Source organism: Nelusetta ayraudi, unplaced genomic scaffold, assembly GCF_046127955.1.
Source record: "Nelusetta ayraudi isolate G7.1 ecotype Tasmania unplaced genomic scaffold, CSIRO-AGI_Nayr_v1 ptg000002l, whole genome shotgun sequence".
NCBI lineage: Eukaryota > Metazoa > Chordata > Actinopteri > Tetraodontiformes > Monacanthidae > Nelusetta > Nelusetta ayraudi.
The window spans coordinates 5,002,941-5,021,387 of record NW_027466052.1 but is presented as its reverse complement, the minus strand read 5'-3'; the positions used below and the strand labels follow the sequence as shown (position 1 = coordinate 5,021,387).

Sequence of the window (18,447 nt, the reverse complement as noted above, 5' to 3'; positions counted from 1 at the left end):
CATTTATCTTTCTGCACTCAATACTTTGATATGTAAATAGACACAATGCCATAATATGAGGCATGCATATGAAAACGGAAATTGTACAGCCCACTTACTCGAATATATTTTGCAAACAGTGAGTGTACGAGGGATTTTGCCAGAAAAACACGTTTAAACATTGCACCGTGAATGAACCATACCACGCTGAAGAAAGAGAAAGAAAAACAATTTATTTAAACTTTAAGACTAAAAACCAGTTTCCAATGAAAAGCCCTCCAGATATCATTTTAAGTAGCCCCTCTCCCCCGTATGTACAGTATACTGACAAATAATGACAAACTGGTACAATCACACGAACATACATAAAACAGAAGAGTTAAGACACTGATTTTGACTTAAATCTGGTGAGAATGACCTGCTGTCAGGCACTGCAGATATTCCTTGATAAAGTGATGTGTGTAACAGACATAGAGACAGAGCATTAGGGCTAAACCTTATATTCACAAATACCAGTAATTAAAATAAATTCCTACCAACAGGTGTGTGCAGTTAGTGGATATGCGCTGCCGCTTAAACAACACTCTTGTCTACAAGGTTACTTCGAATATAAAGTATAATCTTCAGATAAATATTGTTCTTCCTGCTCAGGAATGCATACTTGTTAAACTCCTCCTCCACGATGTCTATAACTTCACATTAATAAACATGCCCCGCCGGTCATTATTAATCACAAAGCTTGTTGCTACAACAGAAAACAGAGCTGTTCCCCCAATGCAACATAAATTATAATATTAATTATTTTCATTTCAGTGGTATTTATTAAAAATTATTAAAATAAATCCCCTCCTCCCAACACCTTAATTTTCCATTAGCTCATCTTGAACAGTTTGACACACATAGCTTCAAAGTCATTAAAAGCTAAAATCAGCAACTTCTTTCATCAGCAGCAGAATGTAACCAGAGTAGCTGACCCAGAGAAAATCAATTCAAGCCAAGTCTAATGAAGTGTACTGTGCATACTAAAAACGATAACAGCGATCTCCCCGTTTCTACATGCCTCTTCCTGTAACTTTACATTTGTGGACACATTCTTGCTGATCGTTCATGAGTCAAGTATTCTACCTTATTAAATTAAATTTTGCACGTAATACATAAACAATGACAAGATTAAATATTTTTTTAAAGACACTAGTTGATTAGATCCTTCATCTTGTGTTGAACGACGTCATGTTTATGAAGCTGTGCCAAATTTTTATTTTCATTCTTCTCTCCCATGTTTGATTTAACTTGAGTTTCCAGTTTTGTGCGTCTCCCAGAATAACTTACGTTCACGCTGTGAACAGCTGAAGGCTTAACAACAACAGAAATAATATGTGCAAGTCATTCATGTCTGTCGTCCCTCTAAGCCGCAGTCAAACAGAAAATTTACCAGTGGCAAATGAAAACCTCACGCGACTAATCAGGTAGGAAGAGGCGTATACTTTCATACTTGGTTTTAGGGTCTGCAGGAGCAGGCTGGGACAAAGGTTTTTTTTGTTGTTTTTTTTTTGCAATATGTTGTTTAATTAAGATGAGATGAACCTGAGGCACGGAGGGTCGAGTGAAACCACTCAGTTTCCTCTGCTCCTGCCAACGGCTCCCTGGGCAGCAGAGGTGGCAGCGTCTGCTGCTACAGTCTGCACAGTTCGGTTGGTCAGGACGCCCTGAGAGAACTCCTGCTGGGCCTTGGAGAAGCTGGCTCCTGTTCTCCTGTACTTGGAGTGAACCTGAGGGAACGGACACAGTGCAGCAGCGACGCGTCATGTTAAGCTGCGCATTGAGTGGATTTTGATGGCATCGTGTGCTAAACGATTCATTCCACTGTTGTTTGTTTTTTGTTTTTTAGCTTTAAGAGGACGGCTGTGAAGTTGAGTGGGAAAAGTGTCGCAGATTCTTCTGCACTTCAAAATGTATTTAAAGGTCCCCTATTACACCAAGTTTCACATTATATCATGCCAGAAACAACTGACATATTCACAAACACCTCTGCCAGTACATTATGCGCTATCTTTTGATGATGAATTAATCTTTTCAATTGCCTGGTCATCATGCATTTGCATAGCTGCTGTATTTTGAACTAATTGACTTCCTTTTGTTCTTCTTGCTTTTTAATCTTGATGTGCAATTACTGAACTAGTGGGAAAGTGAATCATATGGTGTCTCTCTCACGATAACTATATTTCCACACAGTATCCAGTACCATCTTCCAGTTTCTATTTTAGACTGACACAATTATCTATAAAAGAACGTCGTATTTAATTTCTCTGAAAAAGAAACCAAATAATTAGTAGACAGTGGACGTACCATTTTCAGGAGGATGACTGCCAGGATGGCGTTAACGGTGAAAAAACCTGCCACGACCATCATGACCACGGCCACGGCCAGGTTGCTCCCAAGCACACTGATGGAGAGGATCCAACCACTGCCAGCAACAGGCAGAAAAATAAGCTTATAGGGTCGTGACACATACAGGAAGCGCAACAAATCTTATCCTGAGTGAGGAACGCCTGAAATCTGGAAATATTGTGGCGGGAAGGTCTCCAAAGTCAAAGGTACCAAATGGTTAAGAGAAGAAACCCAAAGAGGAAAGTTGCAAACTTACAAAAGCAGCAACAGAGATAGATTAGGTTCAGTGAGAATCATCTGTGAAAGAGAAGCAAGAAAGGAGATACAGTGGAAGAGAACATGCAAGATATTCACTGACTCGTGCACTTTCATTGGTTTCCCCACAACACTTGCACATGTTTGTTTTAGAAGTTAAGATCAGATCATTTAAACCCACATTTAGACTTTACCCCAACAGTCGACTCTTGTGCGCTGCGACCTTCCGACTAACCTGTTTCCCCAGCTGGGGATCCCGATTGCCTGGATGATGTAGACGGCCACTTGGAAGAAGAACACAAAGAAGAAGAAGAAGAAGCTGAACGAGCTGTCAGACCTGCAGAGGGAATGGAAAGAAAGCAACAAAGAGCAGACGTTAATTGCAGAAGAATTTAAAAAGATGACATTACAACATTTAAGAGTGTTGTAATGTCATTTGTTTGTCCACTGCCAATTAAATTCGCCTCGGAAAGAGTTTTTTTGAGAAGAAAAAATAATTTAGAAATACATCAGATGTTCTTTCAAACTTGACTTTGAACCGGATGCATTAAAAATTCAAACCCCAGATTACAGAGTACACCACCACCCGGTTGTACCTGAAGGCCTTGTAGACAGGCCGGTACCAGCAGATGAAGGCCACTGGGGTGAAGAGGACGAACCACAGGATGGACAGGCCGAAGTCGACGCCGTGTGATGCGTTTGCGCAGAAATAAGCGAGACAGGCCAGCACGTTGAGGAACAGAGTGGCGCTGTGGACTGAGGAGACACAAGGTCGTCAACACAGAGGGCTGGCAAGGCACAGCGGAGGTCAAACTGCGCATCTTGGCTGCAGTACAGGCTATAAATCCTCTCTTGCCAGGGTGATCAGTCTGAGTAAACCTCACATTGAAAGTTAACACAAAAATATTTCCTTTAATCAACTTTTATTTCATAGAGAGCCAAATCTCACTCAAAGGCATCTCAAAGCGCTTTGAACAACCAAAGAGACACCAACTGATCCCTGCAGAGCAGCAGGAAGCCACCAGTGGGGAGAAACCTCAAGCAGACCCCAACTATGAGGGCGGCCATCAGCTTTGACCAGTTGGGGTAAAACGCAAAACACAAAACTGAAAGGATCGAGACAGAAGCAGAGTCAAGTGGCAGACGACAGCGTACACATTTTCCATTGATAATGAGTTTCTTTCATTTCTTTTTCATTTCACATTTCTTCCAAAGCAGCTTGTCTGGCTTTAATTAGTTGTTTGAAAATATCAAGGTGAGAGTAAAAGTGTGTCACCCATTATTAATAGTGTAATTACCACTTACTGAAAACCTGAATACATTACAAACATTTGCAAAACATACAGAATGTTATGTATTGCAGGAATCATAAGGCACAATCAGCAGCTATCAGGCAATCCTTCTACTGTTAAACTACGCTTTACATTTTAAGTTTGAAAACTGATATCATAATTAGACACCAAATGTTATAATTCTGCTTATAACCTCGTGCCACAGGACAAATATGAAAATAAACATGACAATAGACCAGAACAGACAAATAAAATAGACAGACGCCGTATATAGAGGAAAACTGAAGCTGATGTCGCAGCCGTACTACAGTCAGGTTTAACACGTGGTCACAAGCAAAGCGGGGGGAAAACACTGACGCAGGGCAACTCACACATCCACAGGTAGTACATCCTCTTGCAGATCCTGCGGTACTCCTCAGGGATGTCCTCCTCAAAGTCCTGATAGAAGCAGGGCTTGATGGGGGAGAACTTGGGCAGAGGTGGCCAGTTGTTGTCTTTCACTGCCGGTCAAAGGAGAAAAACATAAAAAACATACATGCATCATACGACGTGGATCAACACGCTTTAGACCTTCAACGTGTTGTCCGCAGCAGCTCACCACCGCTGTTGGCTGCCGTGGCCGTGCTCCTGCTCTGCAGCTCCTGCTCCTTGCGCTCCAGCTCGGCTGCTTTCTTCTCCAGCTCCTGCTGCTGTTTCGCCAGTTTGGCCTGACCAGCAGCTGCCAACGCCTGCGGGAGGCAATGTGAAGCTGCTGAAGGAGGTTGTGCCCACGCCAAACAGCGAAGCTACATACTGCTGCAGAGGTGGTTCATTTGTATATTTTATAAGTATTTGGTAAACCCAGCATCTCTTGGGATCCCTTCTCTGTGGTTTCTTCAAGAGCAGTACTTCTTAACATCTTTCTATATGTAAACAACAGCTCTACATTTATTGCAATAGTGTCATTTAAATCAGTGGTCTCCAAACCCCGGGACGCGGACCGGTACCGGACCGTGGGTCATTTGGTGCTGGGCCGCACAGAAAGAATAAATAACTTTGATTACTTCCGCTGTATTTATCATTTCATCACATCATCATATCATCAGTCTGAATGATGTTTTATTTTGAAAAATGACTGGAAAAAGAAAGCTGCAATTTTACAGACAAGCCCACTCTGTATAATATGCGGTGACCGGGTGATTAAAATGTCGCGGCAAAAAAGTTTGAACCCTCCAAGATGCAACCCGATTAGTTCCCATGCTGAGTGAAGTAAAAACTGTCTTTCTCTGAGGATTGTTTCTAGATCTTGATCCCTGCATGTGTGTGCGACTCACTTGCGGACTCTGCTCCACAGACGTCTGCAGGATGGCCGGCTGGGAGGACGTAGCGGACAATGGGATGGTCGTGTTTGTGTCCTTGCCCTGCGAGGCGGGAGAAAGAATGGCGGCGGCGCCGCTCAGTGACAGCGCCTGTGACAAACGCGAGTCACATGGGCGCCGGCAGAACTCACCATTTCCATCGCAGAGAACGGGTTGTAGTCTGAGAAGTTCTCGGAGACTCTGCCAGTGGCTTGTGTGATTGAGTCATCCTTAAAAAAAAGAAGAAAAAAAAAGAAGTTTGAACAAGGGTAAAGGTAAATAAACGTCAGACATTTTTCACATGTACGAAACAAAAAAAAAAACGTAGAAAGTTCAAGCGCTGCATATAAAAACAAAAACATTTAGTCATTAGAACGGTGTGTGAAATGTAAATGTTTACAGATATAGGAAAGAAATGACTACTTGAAGTATCATGTGGGTATTGTGCTTTATCATTTAAATTACTGCTAAGGTAACATCTGTGTTGCAAATGACAACTGATCTATGCAGCTCCAGAAAAGAGCATATTTAGCCCTCCTTCACATGGACATGTACACCTCGAACGTGAAGTCATTGACCTGAGATAAGTATCAGAGCCCATTGTGACATCACAGAGGGCCGGTTTGTAGAACAGCGTGTCGCATCACACAAACGGGGAAGCACTCAACATATGTAACAGCGGGACCTTAGACACTCCAGATGGCCCGAGAATGCGAGGAACACGCGATTCATATTTGACGCACACACGGCGCGCGTCCAACTTAAACTTCACTAACAGCTTCCATCTACGTGCGCCACGCAAATTCCTTCCAAACTTCCTTTTCCTTCCCAGGAATGGCGCGTCGAGGAGGAGCGACAGGTGCCTTCGTGCTCGGCAAGGCACCTGTCGCTCGCCCCTCTCACCTGCACAGGTGTGTTCACATCCCACATAAAGCTCAACCAAAGCCAATCGCCCTTATAAAGTAACCAGGCTGGTCAAGATTAAAACATCATATTAGATATCATTGACGACAGCTACCCAGGAAATACTCAGGCCAAACCCCGAGGCGACCAACCAAACAGGTTTTTGGTTGCAGTGCGTCTCTCACGGACCAAGGAGCATGTACTCCCGAAAACAACTCACTCCCGACACACTAAAGTCTCACCTGGAACGGGTTTACGTCCACTGGGTCGACGAAGGGGTTGCTGTCGTGTTCCGACATGGTGGTGGAAGTCGAGTTATCGCGGTGTATAATAACCAAGACGGCGGCGGCGGCGGCGGCGGCAGCTCCGGTCTTCCTGGCGGCTACCGCGGCGGCTGCTGCTGCGGTTCCCGACGGTGCCTGCCGCTGTTGCAACTAGGGCGCATGCGCGGCTAAGTCAGTAGTTCACGTCATCGCGTCACAACACGTAATCGACGTTTTGAACGAAAAAAGTTCACCTTTTGCACAACCTATAGCTTTTTTGCAACCCCCCCCCCCCCACCGGCGCCTCTTGCTCATCTTGTAACCAAGGAACCTGTCCTGTTTTCCAAAAGTTCATTCCATTTGACATTTTTTAAATCATAGTTTCCCCCACAAGATTTCCCCTTTAATATACATTTTATAATTGAAATGACCCGACATAAGTATCAGAGCCCATAGTGAGATCACAAAGGGCTGGTTTCTAGAACTGTGTGTCACAGCACAGAAAAGGTAAAGCATGCAAAATTAAGTAAAATATGGACTTTTGTTAGCAAACATTGGTAGAATGAACTCTGCAAAATGTTTCACAGTCAGCCCTCAACTTTGAACATTTTTCATTGGAATTTTAAAAGCTTATTAGTTCTTTAAAATTTGTCAGACAGAAGAAGAAAGAAAACATGCTCTCTAGGTTATATCATCCTCTTTCCTAAATCCTTTTAAGGTTTTTGCATCTTTTGTTGCATGTTTATGTTTTTATTATTATCATTGTTATGTACTTTTTGTACTAAAAGTAGACTTAATATTATAGTCTTTTGCAAATATATTAGTTATCAATCAAAAAAATAATAATTTTGTTTTGTTTTTTTGAATGAGCAGTCTGTCGGTTTTGAACACGTTCTGCCCAGTTTTGAAATAACTGGGCAGAACAGAAAAAAAAAAAAAAAAATCTGTGTACGTATTTTCATGGAACAATGCGACAAGGCAGCTAAATCACGGAAGTCAAAAGCATTTATTTATTTTTTGACACTATGACTGAATAAATAATCTGTTTTGGTAAGAATTTAGTTAGAGTGCTTGACAGACTTGTGCAGTGCAGTAATGCAGTCCTGGTGTAGCTAAAGTGGCAGTAACTAATCTGACTTGTCTACTTTCAATGTGATGGACAAATTGTTTATGTTCGGAGTTTGTTGTTGTTGTCGTCGGCCTCCTTGTTATCTCTAGACAATTGTCAGTACTGTCCAGTGCAACTGTCTGGTAGAAACAGGACCTCAGAGGGTTTCAGGCCACAAGAGTAATTAGAAAACTAAATGAAGTTACCTCTTTTCATTTTAATTAAATTAGTTTATTATACTTGTTACATGACATTTCATTACTTGAGACCTTTAAGCTGCTGTAAATCCTTCCAAACTGCCTTCTATTTATGTCTCGACAGTGTGATGTTCCAAAGTAGTGAAAACTGACATGTTCATAAGTATGAGGAACGTCAGGAGGGGTTATTGTGGTTGATTTCAAGTAAGGTAGCATTATGTTTAACCCATCTCACACGGACCCATTTCAATCAGTTCATGTTGTGATCAAGGGGGGAATTCGTTGTTTCTCAGAGGTCATGTCGGAGTAGTAAAAGCGCAGATGTGAACACAATATAAAGACCTGTGTGTTTAATACTATGACACAATTGGAAAATTGTTTTGCTTTTGTAACACCTTTTTCCAAACAAAGTTTGTGTGGGAAAAAATACAGCTCATATCAAGACAACCACATACATTCACAACACAAATGAACCAAAGGCTGAGTTTATGTTCTTGCTTGGTTGCTATTTGAGCCAACAGTCTTGAGACAAGTAGTGGGGATACAGGTTGTGGGGCTGGTGGCTAATCAACAACACGGTCCAACAACTGCATGTGTCCACTACACTGTACATATGAACTGTATATCACAACTGTCGTATGGCTGTTAAGAAGTGAATACAAACATTTTATACACATCCGACATTCTTTACAGAGCTGGGATCCCCCTGGCTGGAATACACACCAGTTAAACTTGGTCCCTTTGTTGGCAGTACTTCCCTCATGACAGGGAAAAAGCAGCGCAAACTTGATTACAAAAAAAAAAAAACAGAAACAAAAAAAACCCCAAAAACAACAACACCTGGAGTGGTTTTTGTCGTGTCACACATTCACACAGTCATACATTAGCGCTCCGCGCACGGACACAGGTCATCCTCTCCGTACATCTCTTGCAAAACAAAAAAGATAAATAGGACTGTATCACTTCAACTAGCCAGCAGGGGGCAGGCTTTTCTGGCTTTGTACAGTATTTATACCTGCTTTATATATACTATAAAGAATTTCTGCAGCATTAAAATTTTATTAAATAAGGGAGAAATATATTTGTAATCAAAAGAGGAACCACTGCTTGCACTGATTTGTTCTTGACAGTAAACTTGTAAAGCAGCTACTAAACGTGAGCCTTCAGTTTGCTGTAACATCACCTGATAGTGTCTTTTTTTTTTTTTGCTCTTTTAAAATCTCAGTAACTGCATGACTCTGCTTCTGCTCTTCAGATTCCCTCATGCTAAATCAGTCTTCGGGTTACTGCAGCGTTCCCTTTTCCCCGTCGCCCTAGCTAGTGCGCCTTCGTGTGGTGCAGATTCAAGAACTGCCAAGGCACTAATCACACCGCAGGTGGCAGTCTTTCCCACAACATTCCACTGCTTTCCGTCCCCCTGCCCTGTCAACACCACCCTCATTTTAGGGGGAGGGTAGAAAAGCCGTACATGGCACTTGCAGACGCCTCTTTGATGACTTCAGCGAGGGAAGGCAAAGCAGGAATGCTTTGAGACGTGGAGATCGGCCACCGCTGCATTATCTCCCAAAGTGAAGCCTGTCAGGGAGTTGGATTGGGAGTGCTTTGCTGTCCCAGGGCTCTTCATACCATGAATTCATTGCTGCCGTACAGTACCATCTGCTGCGGTATGTCTGGAGGGTCTCTCCCGTGACCCTCACTTTCTCTGGAGTGCCTCAGGGATGAAAGCCGGGTCCCTTTCAGTTTCTGTTTGCCCCGCTCCGGGTTGAAGGTGCCTCGGCTCGTGAACTGAGGCCGTTCGTCAAACGTGCCCTCCTGGTCTCTCGGGGGGCTGCAGTCGACCGGCAGGCTGTCCGACCGGGAAGGCACGCTCGCGGGCAGGGCCTGGGCCTCACCCGAGCCTGCTGGCGCTGACTTGGCGTGGAATCGGAAGCGTCGGTTGGCGGATGAGGCGGCAGAAGAAGAGGAGGAGGACGGGTGGAAGTGCGACGAGGAGGAGTAGGAGGAAACGGTGGAACAGGAGTCCACAGTCTCGAGGCAGTCGGGCTGCCGGCGGAGAGCGCGGCGCCTCGGGCTTTTCATGTCGGCTCTGCGAGGCCAAGGGGAGGTCAGCACCGGACCTTTCTCTGCAAAACCAGTGAGACCATTGGATGTAAAAAATACTTCTAGTGGTAGCCTTTAGTCTTGTTCATGTTATATTGTTAACATTGTCTGTCAATCCTGCAAAGAGCAGATGGACTGAGTACATTTCAATTCTAAACTCTTGTTCATTTATCTTTTTCAAGTTACAATCCAAACAATCGCCTTTTAAGTTCTGGCTCCTCTTTCATCAGCTGATGATACATGAAATAAATCCAGTAGATTTGGAAAATATTCCATCTGGCATCTCAGTACTATCACATACCTGAAAAGTCCGAAGTGGTTCCTTCAGAGTCCACATTGAGATTCTCGGAGCTGTCAGCGGTACCGATGGAGGCCTCGGACTCCAGGGTCTCGTCATCGGATGCCCGTGGCTCCAGAGCCAGCATCTCGAAAGTTAACTCCTCTCTGCGAAGCCAAACATCCTCTTGATTATCACCGATAGCTTATATGTGCATGTATTATTTAATTGTTTCAGAAAAACAGGCTTTCTCTCCTTTTTTTTCTTCCTTTTTCTCCTTTTTTTAACGAGTTGCGTGATTTCATTTTGTCATGCTTACTTCTCTTTCTGCAGACTCTCAATTTGCTCCGTCAGCACTCGCTCCTCCTGCTGCATGGCTGCCTGCTGGTGCTCTGAGATCTCGGGGAAGGGCTCGGCCCGCTCTTCATCGCTCTCCTCCTTCACCACGTCAGTCACTGGAGGCATCCGAGGACTAACAGGAGGCGACGGCGCATTGTAACTTAGCCGCCGCAAATGTCCTTTTCCCTGAGAGACACAAAGCCATGAAATAAAAATTAACTCCTCACACTTGGAGGCTGAACGCTTCATGATAAAACCTTTTTAACTTTGGCTCCCAAGGACTAAAGTAAGAATCCAAACTAAGAGATTAAAGATTCACGTCAAGTCACTATGGATCATTTCCTGGATCTTCAAATAAGGTTACAGAATTAAAATAAATGGTATTTTATGTAAAATGCATGATTAGAAACCAAAATAATTGATGAGTCTGATGCGTTGCTGAGGGGGGAAATTGCTGACACGCACAAATGTAAACTTTCAGAGGTTTGTTTACCACTCTTTAAATTTGTTTATTTATCATCACATTATAAGCTGCAATTGCTTGCTGACTGTCAATATTAGACTATAATAAAAACAAAACAGACTAAAAACACAAAGCGATCTAAAATTACACAACGCGGTTAACGCGGTTACTCCACGCTAAGCCACCTGAGGTGAACAGGTAAGTGCAATCATAACCTCATGGAGAAGACCCTAGACTCTGGATCAATATGCATAAACATCTCTGAATAACTCATGCAAAATCATAACATTGAATATCATCATTTTAACACTTTGAGTCTCATTATTTTGTCAAAGCAGACAGATTAAGACGATCAAAGGAAACAGATGGCAGGACTAAATGAGGCTGTGACTCATGCAGATGGAAACGTGCAAGGACATCAGTCTATGCGCTGATCTGCAGCACGACAACACCACCGCATGACGACGGCTCTGGTGGATGCAATCCACAATGTGTGGGTATACATACCATAAGACGTGCTATGCTCAAAAATCTAATGGCTATTAGTGCGGGTTTCTGGGTAAAGGAAAGAAGAGGTTAGGGGGGAGATTCCACAGAGGACAAAACTAGAAGAGCAGCGGGAGGAAGTGGACAGGGAAGCCAGCCGGCTGCAGCAGACGTCAGTCAGTGCCGCCGTTTGAACTTTACCATGGAGCGTCGAATGAGGGTCAGTCTGCTCTTGGCTTTGCTCTCAGCGAACTCCAGGCTGTTGATGTCCTTCAGTCGAACTCTGTACTTATTCATCTGTTCACAAATGATAAGTTCTACACACCTGCAGCGGGAGAGAAAATGAAAAAAACAAAACAAAACAAGAGCATTCAATGATGGCATACAGTGTCACTGAAATGCAGCTGGCTGGATGTTAAGTCTTGCCCTCTCCAATACAAAGAGTTTCTAGTCAGTCTCACTTTTCCAAAAAACATCCCCAACTGCTGCAAGACGCCATTTAGAATCACAGAAGAAGACCAAGAAGCGCGACAGGAAGTCACTGCTAGCTTTGCTGCGGCTAAATAGATTAGCATGGATGTGCTCCTTTTTGGAAAAACTCGCAAAATGTTCAATCCATCATGTCAGGTTGATGAAAAGTCAACTCGTCTCTGGCCTCACGCATGATGCGATCCAATCAAACCTCCACTCTATTTCCGCCAGGAAGCTAAATATGCCCTGACAAAACTTATTTGAGGCCTTTTCTCTTACGCCGTGGTCTTGCTGATGTCCTGCACACTCTGCAGCGGGTCGATGGTGTCCGGGCACCGCAGGATACACGGAGCAAACACGATGGCCAAGGCGTTGGCTGACATGCGGTTGGTCTCCTCTTGCAAGGCGATCCTGAAAACATCAAAATTGCAGCGGTCCATCAGACGGAGAAATGAGGACTCGCGTTTCTGAGACGACGAGGATACGATAACGCGGCAAGGTAGCGTTTCCTCTTAAATTACCTGACCAGATGAAACACGAGTCGTTCCAGGGTGTTGAGGTGCGTTCGGCTTAGCTGGTCAATCACTGAATACACTCCTCTGATCGTTTCCTTTTTGTCCTGCAGGGCTTCAAGACAAACCACAGCATCCTGTTCATTACGAGGGTCCTAAAATGCTTCACTGCTCCGGCTCTCCGGTGCCCAACACAGTAAAACGATCACTTACCCATGGCCCGTATGAACTCCTCGTACAGTTCGAACGTCAGCAGCGGGTTGGGCAGATCTCTGAGCCACTGCTTGAAGACGCTGGCGATGACGTGGATGTTGTAGTCGTCGAGATTCGTGCTGTCGACATCTAGCAGAGAGTGGAGCACCGTCAAACAGGTTTCTCAGCTTTAATGGGCTCACGTACGCCGACCGTGAGAGTTTTCTTCACATCAGAAACACGTGCTTCATTGTGAAAAAAACAAAACATTTACAGTTCAAGAAAACAATATGTTTAGCCCTCTGTTTACTGCCTCCTGCTAAAATGCCAGGCTTTAGCTGCCTGCAAAAAACTGAGGCTTTGTTGGACCGTGCACGTTTGGAACGGGACAAAAAACCAGGTGGTCTGGGTGTGGATGTAGTCACTTAATTGGGAGTGATATCAATGCGCTATGTGACATCACAGAAGGCCAATTTCCAGCAAAAGCGGTACAGAATGGATTTTTTCTCCAGCATTGGAGCATTGACAAGCTAGTTCCATATTTTGAGAAAAAAATTGAACCGAAATTTTGCACAACATGGGACCAAGTCCGAGTCCGAGCGTCGGCGTCACTGGCCTGACATGGAGCAACTCATCGTGCAACAGTCACCTGTGTCCAGTCCCTGCTTGAGCTCCTTGATTTTGTTGGTGGAGCCGGACTTCCTGTATATTCCCTCGGTGTACAGGCCGTGCATCTCGATGTAGTTGATGAGCTTCTCCACCACCAGCGGCACCGTCCTCTCGTCGTTGGTCAGCCGAGCCACTTCCAGCCCGAACTGCCTGGAGGACAGCTCCGGATCAAACTGTGCAAAGAGGCGCACAGCCAGAGCGTCAAACACACACATCTAACAAACAGACCGGCAGAGCCTCCGCGGCTGACGCGTCTCGTGTCTCTTTTATTTTTAACTTAGCAGCACTGCCAACAAATTAGTCTGTGACTGTGAACGCAACCGCAGTAACTCAATTAACGTCATGAGACATTATTGGTGGGCGCGTAACATGGCCGACTCACCTTCTTGCTGCACTTGGTGGTGGTCTTCTGACAGCACTTTCTGTGGCAGGCGTAGCGGCACACTGGATGAACACAGCCAGAGAAGCCAAACATGTCACTGCCATTGTCCACAGACAGACAGTGTCTCCTCATTATTCAGCAGAGGGTTAGTAGTTAGGAAACGGGAAGGGAAAAAAATGGGTGAAAAAAGGGAAAAGCAAAGTGCGGGGGCTACGGCTTTTGAGGCGACCGAAACTTTGTTGGCTGACACGACGAAAACATCCTGTGCGAATAAAGAGCAAACTGTGTGGGGAAGTGTGCAGGGGGAGACGGAGCAGCAGAACCCATGAGTCTAGTTGAAGACAATCTAATTAGGGCTGGAGGGGGGCGGCGCCAAGCCCGCACCAGACTGACTGCTGATCAGCCGTAAGCTAAGTGTGTGTGTGTATGTTGGTAGCTTGGCTGCAATGTTTCAGTAAGAGTTACATGCTCCAAAATATTATAAACATAAACAAGTGTGTTTATGTTTAGGATAAATAAACCAAAAAACTATTTTGATTAAATAAAAAGTATCTTTCTGCAAAGCAGGGCACCATTATACAGAACAAAAATCAGTTTAAAGGTTCTGTGTGTGTCATCTAGTGGTCAGATTTTAGGTTGCAGCACTCTCTCGCTCACCCTCCCTCTCCTGAGCTCGCCAGTGAACTACAGTGGCCTGCGCACACAAACCTGGATACTTCGTCCACCTTCTACTTCGTTGGTTTATTTGAGGACGCGAGCGTTCACCCTAATCATGAAACGTGCCATCAGGTGGGCATGATCGTCCACACCAGGCTTTCTTAGAAAATGGCGGAGCATTATGGCAGCTCACTGGGAGCAAGACACATGCTCTCGAAATATTCTTACATATAAATGAGAACCGTTCTAAATAACTTCTATTGTGCTGCCAGTATTCACTTTTTTTTTAAAATTATATTTACGCGCAGTATATTAATCTTATACGACCAGATAATATGACCAGATTTTACACACTGAACCTTTAAGAGACACATTTAATGCATGGCATGCTCATAAATCAACACTCATATTCCTGAATGTCTTAAATGTTAATACAAAAAAAAAAAAAAAAAAAAAAAAAAAAAATGCACTCCAACTGTTTTCCACCACAGACCAGAGAGCTCATTGAGGAGGGGAGGGCAAAAAAGTTTCTTGTTTTTGCGATGTTTTGACATCTGCTGTCTGAAACACTGCAGGCTTCCTGCTGAAGTATCAACACTCACGCTTGCACACGCAGGCGCGGTCCATCATCCAGATGAGTGAGGAGCAGAACTCGCAGTAGGTGGGGATGCTGTACTGAGTGGACTTGAAGATGTGGCCGTTGTGCTCCTCCACCTGCAGAGGGCGACAGAGGCCAGGTTCATTCAGAGTTTGCCAGCGTTTGTATGCGGGTCTTTTTTTTTTTTCTTCTTTTGTTTTTGACGTATTTACGTCCGACTTACAACGTCGGCGTCCTTCTTCCGGCGCTTTTTCCGTTCAGGTTTGACTACCTGCTGCATTAAAAAGAGACAAAACAAGATATTGTTGTTACCTGACCAAGACTCTTTCCAATTCTTAAAAAAAAAGAAGTAATTTGAGTTTCCTACTTTTCAACAACAATTCTTTCAACATTAATGATGTTGTAACTCAAACTTCAGAGTCAAACCAGAAGAAAAATCACTTTGAATTGCAGCGATTGAGGTGCTTACCCGGCTGAGGGTGCTGCTGTCCATAGGTTTGTACTCTGTCATAAACTCATCCAGGAAGACTTTGAAGGTGTTGACCCACACGGTGACGGGAGACTCCCTCCAGCCCCTCTGCTCCTGCCGCATGGTCTTCTCTAGGATGTGCTCGAACAGAGCGTACAGGTCTTTGTAGCGGATGCTCTTACCGTCGTCCATCTGAAGAGGAGGAGACAGGGGAGGACAAGGGCTCACTGGGAGAGTCCAGTACCGAGCGGCTTTCCTCAAGACAGACGGATGGATGGGTGGGTGGATTCAGAGACATTTGGGTGCTACAAAATGAACTGGTAAGCAAGACAGAGCTTTTCCTACACAATCTACTTATGTTTTATTGGGGAAAAAAACAACTAATTTCATTTGTAAAAAGAAGAAATATCTGCTTTATTTTCATTCGCGCCGACCAATTAGACTTCTGCTAGCGTAGCCATAGCTCGAGCTCAAGGCCCCCTGGTGGTAGGTGTGGAGATGTGTCATTACGATCATCTAAAATCTAAAGTAGTCGAGACTGAAGTTGTTAGCAACATCAACTGTAATCTCTTTAGCACTAGCAAGGCTCTCAGTCACTTCCTGTATTTATCCTTCATTGTTTTTCTGCAGCTGAATCCCCACTAAGGAAATCAAGTTGGTTGTGGAATCTCGGCTGAAGGAACGAGTGAAATCCCTTTCTACTGGAAGCCAACGAGACGGACGACGAGCAGAGGTTTTTGAGAGTTTCTCACGGTGAGTGCCGTGGAGTAGGAGTTGAAGATGTTGAGGCGGAATTCCTTCAGAGCCTTTTTAAAGACCACGTCCACCATGGTGTCCTTCTTGCTGTCCTCCGTGTCCAAGTCGCTGATCTGCAAGACAGCGACAGCACGGAACTCTTAGCATCGCTGCCTGTGCATCGCCTCCGTTTCTCATCACTGTTTCCCTGCCGCGTACCTTCTTCATGAGGAAGTCGTTCATGCTCCTGTAGTCGTTGGTGCAGGTGATGATCTGCAGTGCGTCGCTCTGCCACTGGGTGGGCTCCAGGGTCACGCTGCTGATCTTGACGCTGCGCCGCCGCTTCACCTTGGGCGACGGTTCCTTGTTTTCCTTCAGGTCCCTGAAGCTCCGCTCCAGCGTCAGGTCTGGGCTGCAGGGGGGCGACAGGTTCTCCTGACCTGCTGCGAGGACGGGGAAGAGACAGAGAGGGAGAAGTTCACAGCACAAATCACACTGAAGGCGTCTAAATTGAGGAAGCCCTGCATGTGCGGTGCGACGAACCATCTCCCAGCAGGGGCCCGGTGTCTCCGTACTCTCCGTCCAGAGAATCTGCACCGCAGATCAACTTCTCTCTGGACGTCTTCTTATCGCTGTACTTGGTCTTCCCCCAGAAACGCATCTTGCCGCGGACCCTGCTGCAGGGAACACATCAGATATGGTCTGACTGCTTGATCTAACGAGAGCTTAAAAATTCAAATCTCTCGTCAGTAGGCGACCACGACGGCGACGACGACGAGGCGAACCTTCCGTCCTGCGAGTTCTTGCGCAGTGAGTCCGACTTGCCCAATTCTACCGACGACGAGGCCTTTTGCATCTTCTTCTGCTCCTCGCAGGCTGCAGGCTGAAGCACAAACACAACAAAGTTAGAATCCAGCACTGGATTTATTTTTCACATGACCCTGGAACAAAGATTTTACTAGCCAGCAACGCAATGGGTCTTAAGACCTGTAGATGGCAGCATCGCCACAGAGCAATTGCACTTGTCGGCGGTTCCCTTTTTCGAAATGAATGCCATTTTTTAGTAACTCCAAAATCTTAACCAAAGTACAGATCAGTCTTCTGAAACAAGGAGAAACTCTGTTAAGTCCCAAAGAAAGTCAAGAGAGACAGTTTTCATCCTCCGGTTAAGGACTCCGGTTGCTTAACTTGCAAGAAACGTTTTGTGCTAAGAGAGGGAGGAAAAAAGAACCGAGTGACATGCAAATACTTGTTAATCCGCCAGAGAGGATAAATCCAAGAAGGAAAGTCACAGTTTCAGCTGTGGTGTTAGAAAAGCAACTAAACCGAGTGTTTTCAGGGAGAAAACATTTCAAAAATACCCCTCCCTCCTTCATAATGACAACTTTAAAGGTCCTATATTATTATACCCACGGTCAGGTCTGAGTTTGTGATTTCCCCCCCCCCATACTGACAAGAATAATTAGCTGAAAAAAACAACAACTATTCAGTAAATCAGAGTTAGCCAAAATGGGGCTAGAGGTCTGTTCCAACCTGCTAACCAGGGAGTGGTGTTAGTGGGAGATTTGTGCCCTTTCTGACATCACAACAGTGTTTCAGCGTACACTTTCTGAAAAGTGAAGCAAAAACAAAGCTAAATTTTTCTCATTTCCCTGTTTGAAACTGTGGTATAACGTGGGACCTTTATTATCAAAACACATGAGGCTGGAAGTATTAACATTTGTTTGACAACCTTTAATTCATGTTTTTGTGGGACAGCCAATGGCTTATATCCATCAACATTGCCTCGTAGTTTCTCCCCGGGGATCTAAAAAGATCCCAAAACAGTTTCATTAGCAGTCTGCTGTCCTTTGAATTGAGGAAATATCTGTGAGGAGGTGTTTCTGAAACGCTTTCCCCTGCTACAAAAAGTTGTGCCGTCAAGGACAGCAGTGAAATGTGCGGCAGCTCAGTTGGTGGCGAGACCCAGGTCTGAGCCCCCCACCACCTCTGTTGAGGGGACAGAGAGGAAGGAGGAGAGAGAGAGGGGGGTGGTGGTGAGAAAGGACAGAGAAGCTGGGCTTTGTGAAGAGAGCGCCCCCTCTCGGTCGGCTCGGGCTGCCGGTTACCATGTCCGAGTCACTGAGACAGGACTCTCCTAAGCCCGCCTCCGTGGAGCTCTGACTGGACAGGGGCAGAGTGTAATGACGGGGGCTGGGGGGGCTGAGGGGGCTGTCGGCGTCGACGTCCTCCTCGTCGGTGTCACCCGCGACCGAGAGGATGGGGGCGCGGGTGAGGAAGTCCGAGCGGGTCCGGGCCATTCTGGCTTTCTTTTTTTGACCCGAGCGGCCAACCTGGAGTTCATCACAAGTTATTTCACACTTTACATAATCACT

General features: G+C 45.1%; 2 protein-coding genes across 13 annotated transcripts in view; both read right to left on the bottom strand.

The window, feature by feature from the left end:
- Positions 1-192: 192 nt before the first annotated feature.
- On the bottom strand, positions 193-6,584 carry scamp2l (secretory carrier membrane protein 2, like). The gene is made up of 9 exons (XM_076019002.1): positions 6,397-6,584; positions 5,404-5,481; positions 5,228-5,314; positions 4,513-4,642; positions 4,286-4,414; positions 3,219-3,378; positions 2,858-2,959; positions 2,326-2,443; positions 193-1,748 (listed from the first exon to the last, which is right to left on the bottom strand). The coding sequence occupies exons 1-9, from the start codon at positions 6,451-6,453 to the stop codon at positions 1,593-1,595; spliced, it is 1,017 nt and encodes a 338-aa protein (XP_075875117.1). The 5' UTR covers positions 6,454-6,584; the 3' UTR covers positions 193-1,592.
- A 1,467-nt stretch (positions 6,585-8,051) lies between these two features.
- Positions 8,052-18,447, bottom strand: part of myo9aa (myosin IXAa) — an 85,077-nt gene continuing 74,681 nt past the window's right edge. For 4 of the 12 annotated variants that reach the window (XM_076018867.1, XM_076018913.1, XM_076018903.1 and 1 more), the window contains 17 exons: positions 18,181-18,405; positions 16,858-16,955; positions 16,616-16,749; positions 16,292-16,515; positions 16,090-16,206; positions 15,338-15,529; positions 15,092-15,142; positions 14,873-14,984; positions 13,614-13,675; positions 13,212-13,404; positions 12,584-12,712; positions 12,380-12,485; positions 12,138-12,269; positions 11,589-11,712; positions 10,419-10,624; positions 10,124-10,266; positions 8,052-9,845 (listed from right to left, as the gene is read on the bottom strand). In XM_076018867.1, the coding sequence (XP_075874982.1) occupies positions 9,343-9,845; positions 10,124-10,266; positions 10,419-10,624; positions 11,589-11,712; positions 12,138-12,269; positions 12,380-12,485; positions 12,584-12,712; positions 13,212-13,404; positions 13,614-13,675; positions 14,873-14,984; positions 15,092-15,142; positions 15,338-15,529; positions 16,090-16,206; positions 16,292-16,515; positions 16,616-16,749; positions 16,858-16,955; positions 18,181-18,405 (2,751 nt within the window). In that variant the 3' untranslated portion in view covers positions 8,052-9,342. The remainder of the gene's footprint in view (positions 9,846-10,123; positions 10,267-10,418; positions 10,625-11,588; positions 11,713-12,137; positions 12,270-12,379; positions 12,486-12,583; positions 12,713-13,211; positions 13,405-13,613; positions 13,676-14,872; positions 14,985-15,091; positions 15,143-15,337; positions 15,530-16,089; positions 16,207-16,291; positions 16,516-16,615; positions 16,750-16,857; positions 16,956-18,180; positions 18,406-18,447) is intronic. The other 8 variants (XM_076018887.1, XM_076018949.1, XM_076018877.1 and 5 more) reach the window with 5 other exon arrangements.

Coding starts and splice junctions, on each gene's coding strand:
- scamp2l (XM_076019002.1), bottom strand. CDS start 6,453: ATGTCGGAACACGACAGCAACCCCTTCGTCGACCCAGTGGACGTAAAC. Junction 3,379..4,285: donor GATGTACTACCTGTGGATGT/GTGAGTTGCCCT, acceptor GTGTCTCCTCAG/TCCACAGCGCCACTCTGTTC. Junction 1,749..2,325: donor CAGTCATCCTCCTGAAAATG/GTACGTCCACTG, acceptor CCGTTCCCTCAG/GTTCACTCCAAGTACAGGAG.